The sequence below is a fragment of the Bos javanicus genome, chromosome 22 (assembly GCF_032452875.1).
Source record: "Bos javanicus breed banteng chromosome 22, ARS-OSU_banteng_1.0, whole genome shotgun sequence".
NCBI lineage: Eukaryota > Metazoa > Chordata > Mammalia > Artiodactyla > Bovidae > Bos > Bos javanicus.
Genome location: NC_083889.1, coordinates 49,156,600 through 49,167,735, shown reverse-complemented (window position 1 = coordinate 49,167,735; position 11,136 = coordinate 49,156,600). Strand labels below are relative to the sequence as shown.

The window sequence follows — 11,136 nt, the reverse complement described above, 5'->3', positions numbered from 1 at the left end:
GAGTAAAACAGAGGCAGCTTGGGGTTGGGGAAGGCGGGAGGAGCAAGAGGAAGAAAGTAAACATGGAAGCTTTAAACCTGAGGACTCTTGCCAAAATGTCAGGGTTTTTTTCTTTGTTTGCTTTGGTTTTTGTTTTAAAGAAAAATCACTTTATTCTTTCTGTGAAAACAATTCTCATAAACAATTTAAGCAGAAAAGTACAAAATAAAAATAAAAATATTGCCTCGTTTCATCACTCAAATATAACCATCACTGACATTTTTACAACATCCTAAACATATTTCTATGCATTTTTACAGATAGAATGGAGATAGAAATACTTTCATAAAAGTGGAATTGTGCCATATGTTTATGATTATTTTTTTAGTTAAAATCTAATTTTACTTGATTCTAATTGAAGGAAGTGAATGTGAAGTGAAACTGAATAAACTCTGAACTTCACATACGTTTCTTCACCTCTAAAGATATTTTTCCCTGAAAGATCTCTGTATGTTTAACAAAAGAGACAGTGAAATTTAGAGGTGAATATTCCTTTAGTCTCAGGGAATTGAAGGAGAGTTTGACCTGTGGTCAACCTTCTTGTAACATGAACAAGAAGAGGATGAGCTGATGCTAGCCCTTTCTGAGGCCCACTGCATCTGGTCCGAGGGTTGCTGATTGTCTAACCTGTCACTGGTGCATTGCCAATGCAAGGATGGGTGCAAGGCAGACGGACACAGATGCTATGGGGCTTTTGAGGTATTTCAGAGAAGGGAGCCCAGACACTGTAGCTTTTCTGTGCTCGCGTCTGTACTCACATTGGTTCCCATCCCTCAGGGATGATGGTATGAGAGACTCTGTCTGAATCTCATGAACCTTGGGACACTGAGATCCCTGTCCTGGATCATTTCTCCAAGTGAAATAAATTTGGTGCTGGGACAGCCTCTTGTGTCCTGTGAGCTTGATTCACAAAATCTGAAACTCACCCTGGCAGTCTTGCAGCATTATGATTTCTTTTATTAACCATATTCTCATTTTAGACTATATTGATTGATTAATTCCTTGTTGAGAAATTGAGAACATTTCTCATGAATTAGTAATTTTACACTGCATTAAAATGAAATTAGAGCATTGATTAGTAGTTTTTCCCTGTTAGATTTCATCAGTTTCATCATGTTTAAATTCTGTTTGGTGGCTCAGTGGTAAAGAATCTGCCTGCCAATTCAGGAGACACAATTCAGGGTCTGATCCCTGGGTTGGGAAGATTCCCTGGAAAGGAAATGGAAACCCACTCCAGTATACTTGCCTGGAGAATCCTTTGGACAGAAGATCTTGGAGGGCTACAGTCCATGGGGTCATAAAAGAGCACACATGGTATAGCGACTAAACAACAACCGAACAAACTTACTTAGTCATCTAATATTTATTCCAAATTTTGAACCAGTCTGTTGTTCCATATCCAGTTCTAACTGTTGCTTCTTGACCTGCATACGAATTTCTCAGAAGGCAGGTAAGGTGGTCTGGTATTCCCATCTCTTTAATATTTTCCACAGTTTGTTGTAATCCACACAGTCAAAGGCTTTCACGTAGTCGATAAAGCAGAAGTAGATTTTTTTGGAACTCTCCTGCTTTCTCGATGATCCAACAGATGTTGGCAATTTGTCTGTCAAACCTCCTCTGCCTTTTCTAAATCCAGCTTGAACATCTGGAAGTTCACAGTTCACATAATGTTGAAGCTTTACTTGGAGAATTTTGAACATTACTTCACTAGTGTGTGAGATGAGTGCAATCATGCAGTAGTTTGAACATTCTTTGGAATTGCCCTTCTTTGGGATTGGAATGAAAACTTACCTTTTCCAATCCTGTGGCCACTGCCAAGTTTTCCAAATTTGCTGGCATATTGAGTGCAGCACTTTCACAGCATCATCTTTGAGGATTTGAAATAGCTCAACTGGTCCACTTGACTTTGCATTCCGGGATGTCTGGCTCTGGGTAGGTGATCACACCATCGTGATTATCTGGGTCATGAAGATCTTTTTCGCATAGTTCTTCTGTGTATTCTTGCCACCTCTTCTTACTATCTTCTGCTTCTGTTGGGTCCATACTATTTCTGTCCTTTATTATGCACATCTTTGCTTGAAATGTTCCCTTGGTACCTCTAATTGTCTTGAAAAGATCTTTCCCATTCTATTATTTTTCTCTATTTCTTTGCATTGATCCCTGAGGAAGGCTTTCTTATCTCTCCTTGCTGTTCTTTGGAACTCTGCATTCAAATGGGTATATCTTTCCTTTTCTCCTTTTCCTTTCACTTCTTTTCTTTCCTCAGCTATTTGTAAGACCTCCTCAGACAACCATTTTGCCTTTCTGCATTTCTTTTTCTTGGGGATGGTCTTAATCACTGCCTCCTGTACAATGTCACAAACCTCTATCCATAGTTCTTCAGGCACTCTTGTCTATCAGATCTAATCCCTGGAGTTTATTTGTCACTTCCACTGTATAATCATAAGGGATTTGATTTAGGTCATACCTGAATGATCTAGTGGTTTTCTCTACTTTCTTCAATTTAAGTTTGATTTGGCAATAAGGAGTTCATGATCTGAGCCACAGTCAGCTCCCAGTCTTGTTTTTGCTGACTGTATAGAGCTTCTCTGCCGGGGTCTAGCCCCGGTGGATCCAGGGAATTCGAAGCGGGGATGGCATTGGCAAGGATCCGCAAACAACTGCTTAATTAAACGTTAATTAAGGATATAAAGAGTAATAGAATAAGGATAGCTCAGTAGGAAAATTCAGTTAAGAAAAGAGGCTGAAATAAGGATAGCTCAGTGAGGAAATTCAGTGGAGAAAAGAGGCTGAATAATTCAGCCAGAAGGTAAGAGAAAGAACGACATGGGGAGACCAAGTTTCGGTGAACAAGGCCTGCACTTTATTTTCCAAAGTAGTTTTTATACCTTAAGTTATGCATAGAGGATAATGGGGGAAGGGGTAGAGTCCTGTAGTAATCCAGGCTTTTTTCCTGCAAACTTATCATATGCAAAAGTTTAGGTGATTTGCATCATCTTCTGGCCCGGAGGCCTGTTAACATTTTAAGACCCTTTCTTCAGAAAACTTATTTTTCTCTAAAGGTGATTAGTCAAGCACCACCCTCAAAAGCATTAGATAAAGTTGCATTCTTACAGAGCAAAGGTGTGGTGAGCTATAACAAGAAAAAGAATTAACTCAAGGGTCCCAGGTTGCAAACATTAAAGCTACTACTTACACCAATTATATTAATCAATACACTGCCAGGGACACAGCAGGTAAGGGATATGGAGACTTAGCAGCAAACATTGGCCCAACAAGTGAAAAACCCTTCACCAACACAATTTCTAATCAATCTTTTAACTGCTCAAAGGACTCTGTATTTAGACAGTTTAGAACATCTTATGTCTCTCACAGTTGGGAGGCTCTGAGCAATCACATGTGGCCGGAAAAACGTATTCAGACAGGCTAGAGGACTTCCAAAGGAGTTTGTAGGTTGAAACACTGTCACACCCAGGAATTATTAACTGGAGCTGTAAGCTAACTCTTTTTCAGAGAGAGGTAGTGGGGACAGCCCCCCATAAAGTCAGAGGTGTAGGTGAAAGCACAAAGCAGAAAGTAGGCAAACTCTGGTTTGGGGGGTAGATGCTTGAGAATTTCCAGGGGAACTCCTGAGGCTCGATCCCGCCTTTGCGTATGCCAAGCCTCCTTCCTCATGACCTTTGCCACGGGCGGAGCTCGCTCCCAGCACTTCTCCATCTTAGGCTGCAAAGAATATAATCAATCTGATTTCTGTATTGACCATCTGGTGATGTCCATGTGTAGAGTCTTCTCTTGTGTTGTTGGAAGAGGGTGTTTGCTATGACCAGTGCATTCTCTTGGCAAAACTCTTTTAGCCACTGCCCAGCTTCATTTTGTACTCCAAGACCAAATTTGCCTGTTACTCCAGGTGTCTCTTGACTTCCTACTTTTGCATTCCAGTCCCCTATGATGAAAAGGACATCTTTTTTGGGTGTTAGTTCTAGAAGGTCTTGTAGGTCTTCATAGAACCATTCAACTTCATCTTCTTCAGCATTACTGGTTGGGGCATAGACTTGAATTACTGTGATATTGAATGGTTTGCCTTGGAAACAAACTGAGATCATTCTGTCGTTTTTGAGATTGCACCTGTCACCCGAGTGTATGTTCCTTGGTTCTTTGTCTCATCACAACAAAGATTTGGAGCGACGGACATTAAAGCCCTCGGTGCGTCACAGCTCTCAGGTCTTGGAAAAACCGTGTTATAGCTCTTAGGCAAATCAGTGTTACAGCTCTATTTTATTTAGAAGATAGCAGGAGAATCCATCTTCGAAGCGTGAGGGCATGCCAACCCAAAGAGAAGAGAGTGGAGAAGCGTGCAGGGGAGGGAGAGAGGGAGAGAGAAAGGAAGAGCGCATACACATGGGAGAGAGAGAAAGAGTACGTTGGCTCCTCCTTTTATATGTTTTTTCCTCCACCTGGGCCTGCCCTATGCAAATTGGGCTTAGCCAGGAGTGCTGTTTGTTCTACCTTAAGTCTTCACTCTGGTCCTCGGACCTTCCTTTGACCTTCCTTTGTTCTATTCGCGGGCTTTTCCCTTCCTTGTCTTTTAGCCACCGCCATTTTGGACTCCTATTCTACCTACCTAACAGCATCCAAGTACTGCATTTTGGACTCTTTTGTTAACTATGAGGGCTATTCCATTTCCTCTAAGGGATTCTTGCCCACAGTAGTAGATATAAGTTAAATTTTCCCATTCCAGTCCATTTTAGTTCACTGATTCCTGAAATGTCAATGTTCACCCTTGCCATCTCCTGTTTGACCACTTCCAATTTTCCTTGATTCATGGACCCAACATTCCAGGTTCCTATGCAGTATTGTTCTTTACAGCATTGGACTTTACTTCCATCACCAGTCACATCAACAACTGGGAGTTGTTTTTGCTTTGGGTCTGTCTCTTCATTCTTTCTGGAGTTATTTCTCCATTGATCTCCAGTAGCATGTTGTGGGTATCTAACAACCTGAGGAGTTCATCTTTCACTGTCATATCTTATTGCCTTTTCACACTGTTCATGGGGTTCTCAAGGCAAGAATACTGAAGTGGTTTGCCATTCCCTTCTCCAGTAGACCACATTTTGTCAGAACTCTCCACCATGACCCATCCGTCTTGGGTGGCCCTACATGGCATGGCTCATAGTTTCATTGAATTAGACAAGGCTGTGGTCCATGTGATCAGTTTGATTAGTTTTCTGTGATTGTAGTTTTCATTCTGTCTGCTCTTTGATGGATAAGGATAAGAGGCTTATGGAAACTTCCTGATGGGAGAGACTGACTGGGAGAAACTGGGTCTTGTTCTGATGGGTGGGGCCATGCTCAGTAAATCTTTAATCCAATTTTCTCTTGATGGGTGGGGCTGTGATCCCTCCCTGTTGTTTGACCTGAGACCAAACTATGATGGAGGTAATGAAAGAAAATGGGAAAGGAGTAGATCAAGGCTGAATATTGTCACCCTGCTTATTTAACTTATATGCAGAGCACATCATGAGAAACACTGGGCTGGATGAAGCACAAGCTGGAGTCAAGATTGCTGGGAGAAATATCAATAACTTCAGATATGCGGATGACACCACCCTTATGACAGAAAGTGAAGAAGGATTAAAGAGCCTCTTGATGAAAGTGAAAGAGGAGAGTGAAAAAGTTGGCTTAAAGCTCAACATTCAGAAAACTAAGATCATGGCATCTGGTCCCATCACTTCATGGCAAATAGATGGGAAAACAATGGAAATGGTGACAGACTTTATTTTGGGGGGCTCCAAAATCACTGCAGATGGTGACTGCAGCCATGAAATTAAAAGATGCTTGCTCCTTGGAAGAAAAGCTATGACTAGCCTAGACAGCATATTAAAAAGCAGAGACATTACTTTGCCAACAAAGGTCCATTTTGTCAAAGCTGTGGTTTTTCCAGGAGTCACGTATGGATGTGAGAGTTGGGTGTATTCTTTCTATCTTGAGTTGTTTGAGTTTTTGTATATTTTGGATATTAACCCCTTATCAGATAGATCATTTGCAGTTATATCTTCTGTAATTCAGTAAGTGGCCTTTTCACTTCATTAATAGTTTCCTTTACTGTGCAAAAGCTTTTTAGTTTGATATAGTCCCATGTGGTTTTGTTTCCCTTGCCTGAGGAGACACATGCAAAAAAATTATCAAGACCAGTGTCAAAAAACTTACAGCTTATGTTTTCTTCTAGAAGTTTTATGGTTTTAGGTGTTAAATTTAAGCCTTTTATTTTTCTTTCTTTTTTTTTTTTTTCCAGCTGTTTGAAGTCAAAGATCTTTATTTTTGGCTTCTTTTTAAAGAAAGCTCTTCTAAGAATTACATATGAAAGATCACGCGTAAATCACACTTCGTGGATTAATAAAAATACAGTTTTCATGATTTGTAAATATCTGTTTTTAGGGGATCCAGAGAGCTGGAAAAATGCTGCTGGGTTTTTCTGGCCTACCACTGAATTGTCTATTAGTCAATTAGAAGGATGCATGTGTATCGTGGGTACGTTATTTCCCACCAAGAGAAACAGAGCCTCAGCATCTGGCCCGTGCGTATCTCAGGAAATTGGCAGTGACTGGCTCTGAAGGGAAGTTGGTTCTGCTGGAGCGGCACAGGGGCGCTGCTTCTTCCCAGGGGAAGTGGGCACAGATGCAGACCCCCGTGGAGCTTGGGGCACAGCCAGTGACTCATTCACTGCTCTTCACCAGCCAGACCTCGTTGCGACGTCCGTAGGGCTTCATGGGAGGGTCATACCTGGTGCAGAAGTAGAAGTCAGTCTGGTACTTGGCTGTGCTCTCCAGGGCGGACCGCAGCTGGGCGGCTTGGGCAGTGTAATCAGCTGCCTTAGCATAACCACCAAACTGCGTGGAATAGACAGTGATGCCTTCCCTGTCTTCGATCTTAATGCTGTCATCGCTGGGAGCTGGCGGGTCGCTTTGAAACTTGTTTGGAATCTGGGACCAGACTTTTAATTTCTTCTGTAGGTCCCCATCGTCACTGGGGAACACAGCAAAGGAAATAGGGACTGTCATCCCCATTCCGAGTCCCTTATCATTGGAGCCTCCCACATACTTCATGACTTTCGGCAATGCCTCCCTCAGAGCCTCATCCACAGGCTTATCTGTCACTTCCACTGTGGCAAACTTCCCGCCTTCACAGGCCCTCTCCTCATAGAAGACATCTCCCTTGCTCTCTTTGCTCAGGACCTGCCAAGGCCAAGTCTCTACGCTCCCGAACAGCGAGTTCTTGATCATGCCCAACATGGTGTCGCCGTGGTGCTCAAGACGGGCGGGGAAACACGGGGTAGGGGGAAAGGGCTGGCGCAGCCGGCGCGAGCAGGGATCCCGGGCGAGCACGGGACGGTCAAGCCTTTTATTTTTCAATCCATTTACTTTTATTTTTTATTGAAGTATAGTTGACATACAATATTATATTTTGTTTTTAAATGCATTTTGAATTTATTTTTGTACATGATGTAAGAAAGTAGTCCGGTTTGATTCTTTTGCATGCAGCTGTCCAGTTTTACCAACGCTATTTATTGAAGAGGCTGTCTTTTTCCCGTTGTGTATTCTTGCCTCCTTTGTCATAGTTTAATTGCCCATATAATCATTAATATAATGAGCCCATATATGTGTGGATTCATTTGTGGGCTCTCTATTCTGTTCCATTGATCTGTGTGTCTTGTTTTCACACCAGTGCATATTGTTTTGATGACTGTAGCTTTATAATATAGTTTGGAATCAGGGAATACCTTCAGTTCTGTTCTTCTTTATTGAGATTGTTTTGGTTATTTGAGCACTTTTGTATTTTATTAAAATTTTTAGAATTATTTGTTCTAGATCTGTGAAGAATGCCATTGGTGTATTGATAGAGATTTCACGGAATTTGTAGATTGCTTTGGATAGTATGGTCATTTTAACAGTGTTAATTCTTCTAATCCATGAACATGATATATCTTTCTATCAGTTTGTGTCATCTTCAGTTTCTTTCATCAGCCTGTTAAAGTTTTCCAAATACAGATCTTTTACCTCCTTAGATTTATTCCTAGGTATTTTATTTCTTTTGATGTGATTGTAAATGGAATTGTTTTATTAATTTCTTTTGCTGATAGTTTGTTCTAATTGTATATAAATGCAGTGGACTCCTGGGCTGGGGAGCTCAATGCAGGGCTCAGATCACTCACTCCTTGGACAGAACCTCAGCAATTATAATTGTTCTTCTGTTTGTGGATCTCCCATCTGGGGATATGGGTCTTGACTCTATCACATCTCTCCCCTTCTTACTCCTTGTGGTTCCTTCTTTATATCTTTAGTTGTAGATCTTTTCTGCTAGTCTTCTCACTTTTCTTATCAATAGTTTCTTTGTAGAGTTGTGATTTCATTATGCCCATGAGCTCAGGGTCTTCCTACTCACCATGTTGACCATACCACCCAGGAAAGATTTCAAATCTTAGGTTTTATTAGTTTACTTTGCCAAATTTTAATAGAAATTCTTCTTAATAAAAAGACCCCCTTGCTTCCAGTGGTTATATCCCCCTTTTTATTATGAAAAATTGTATGTAAAAAGTAGAATACCTCAGTGGACCCATTAGCTACCTTTTAGAATTATCAACTTCTGCCTAATTTTTTTTCATATTTACTCCCATTCTCTTCCTCCCTCTCCTTCCAGAATTTTAAAAATGTAAACTAGGAGTGTTCTTATCCTTTTAATGTAAACAATAAACAACGTTTATTATTTATTGTGTTCAAGAATCTCTTATATATATGTTATTATACATATTGTGCATAGGTTATTTCATTTTATGCAATACCTATATTAAGTAGATTTTATTAATATACCCATTATACAGATGTAAAATAAATTTTTATTGAAAAATGTACACGATTCATAGAGGTAAATCTCAAATCTTTTTACAAAGTGAACATACCTTAGGATGTTTGCCTCTTGGCTTTTTTGCTTGAATAAAAGATTGACTGGTTTAAATATTTTGAGGTCAGATTTCCTAGTTTTTACCTAATGTCCTTTTTCTGTTCTAGGAACTCATCTAGCACACTACATTATCTTTAGTTGTTGAGTCTCTTTAGGCTCTGTTGGAGGAGGTCATCCAAAGAGCATAAAGCTGGTTGACCCTTGAGGTAGACTCCGGAAATCAGAAGCTCCTTATTCCCTCCCTGTCCTTGGAATGTATGTCTGCTTGCCATTCCCATAGTGGGAGCTGTTGCCAGGATGCAGCCTTGACGGAGTAATGTGTTGTTGAGAACATCTGGATGGTACATGACCAAACCTCATTAAGGCCTCTACATAAACTTTTAAGATCCTGGTTGGTGTGTGCAGAGATCTACTTGTCTGCAGCTGCCCAAAGTGAACCTTGAAAGTAAGTTCCCTTGCTTATTAAATATGCCACCTTCTAATCTGGAATGATCTCCCTCTTTCTTCTGTCTCTCCTTGCCTTCCATGTACAGGGCCAATTTGTGAACCAACAAGCTCTTCTAAATTAAAAGAAAATTGTCTTGTATCTTTTTTCTCCAGTTTTATTGAGATATAATTGACACACAGCACTATGTAAGTTTAAGGTGTTCATCATAAAGGCTTGATTTATGCATACTGTGAAATAATTATTGTAGTAAGTTTATTTATCATCCATCATCTCATAGCTTCCTAGCTGGCACTAGCAGTAAAGAACTTGACTGCCAATGTAGGAGCCCCAGGTTTGATTCCTGGGTTGGGGAGATCCCCTGGAGAAGGAAATGGCAACCCACTCCAGTATTCTTGCATGGAGAATCATCTCATATAGATACAATTAAAAGAAAAATTTAAGAAAAAAAAAACTTTTCCTTGTAATGAGAACTCTTAGAATCTACTCTCTTCACGACTTCCATGGGTTTCACACACCACTGTCAACTATAGTCATCATTTTATATCCCTCTTCATTGTTATTTAGTCACTAAGTTATGTCCGACTCCTTTGTGATCCCATGGACACAGCCCACCGGGCTACTACGTCCATAGGATTTCCCAGACAAGAACACTGGAGTGGGTTGCCATTTCTTCCTCCAGGTTATATCCCTGCTGCCTGCCAAGTCGCTCCAGTCGTGTCCGACCCTGTGCGACCCCATAGACGGCAGCCCACCAGGCTCCTCCGTCCATGGGATTTTCCAGGCAAGAGTACTGGGGTGGGTTGCCATTGCCTTCTCCGGGTTATATCCCTAGTACTTACTTATTTTATAACTGGACGTTTGTACCTTTGACCACCTTCCTCATGGTCCACACTCCTTCCTTCAGAACTTGGTAGACATTTCTTTATTGTCTTCTGCTTTGAATGTTGCTGTAGAAAAATCTGATGCCTGTGTGATTTTAAACAAAAATTGAGAAGTATTTTACATATTTAAAATGCATAGATTTTTAAGGGTACAAGTCGGTGAATTTTGACAAATGTGTACACCCATGTAAACATCACTCAAATCTAGATTTCCCATTACTTGTGAATGTTCCCTGAGGCCCCTTTTCCAGCCCCTTCCCACTTCCTCCTAGAGACAACTGTTCTGATTTCGATCATTATAGATAAGTTTTTTGCCTGTAACGGAACTTTCCAAGATGAAATCATACCATATATGATTTTTTTTTTCTCATTCTGTTTACCATCATGTTATTCATGTTGTGAGAATCAGGTCTTTGTTCCTTTTTATTGCCGAATAGTATTCCATTGTACAAATACACCATAATTTGGTTATCCATTCTCCTGTTGATGTATATTTTGGATTGTGTCCAATTTTTAAAGATACATGTGTATATATATATATATATATATATATATGTATGTATATGTATGTATACACACACACCAAACACTTCTGGGCAAGACTTTTTGTGGACATAAGTTTTCACTTCTCTCTAGTAAATGCCTAAGAGTGGAATGGTTGAGTCATGGGGGTCAGTGTTTGTTTGTTTTTTTAAAATCTTTATTAAAAATTCCTAAGTTTTTCTCAAGTAATTGTATCATTTTACAGCTATATATGAGGACTCCATATACTCCATCTCTTTGCCACCTGTCAGTCCTTTAACTCACATGCTC

General features: G+C 40.3%; 2 protein-coding genes across 2 annotated transcripts in view; one reads left to right on the top strand and one right to left on the bottom strand.

The window, feature by feature from the left end:
* GRM2 (glutamate metabotropic receptor 2) overlaps window positions 1-11,136 on the top strand; it is a 101,056-nt gene that overhangs the window by 14,796 nt on the left and 75,124 nt on the right. The window lies entirely within an intron of this gene.
* Window positions 6,333-7,428, bottom strand: LOC133234947 (heme-binding protein 1-like). Its single transcript, XM_061395646.1, has one exon. The coding sequence runs from the start codon at window positions 7,326-7,328 to the stop codon at window positions 6,753-6,755; it is 576 nt and encodes a 191-aa protein (XP_061251630.1). The 5' UTR covers window positions 7,329-7,428; the 3' UTR covers window positions 6,333-6,752.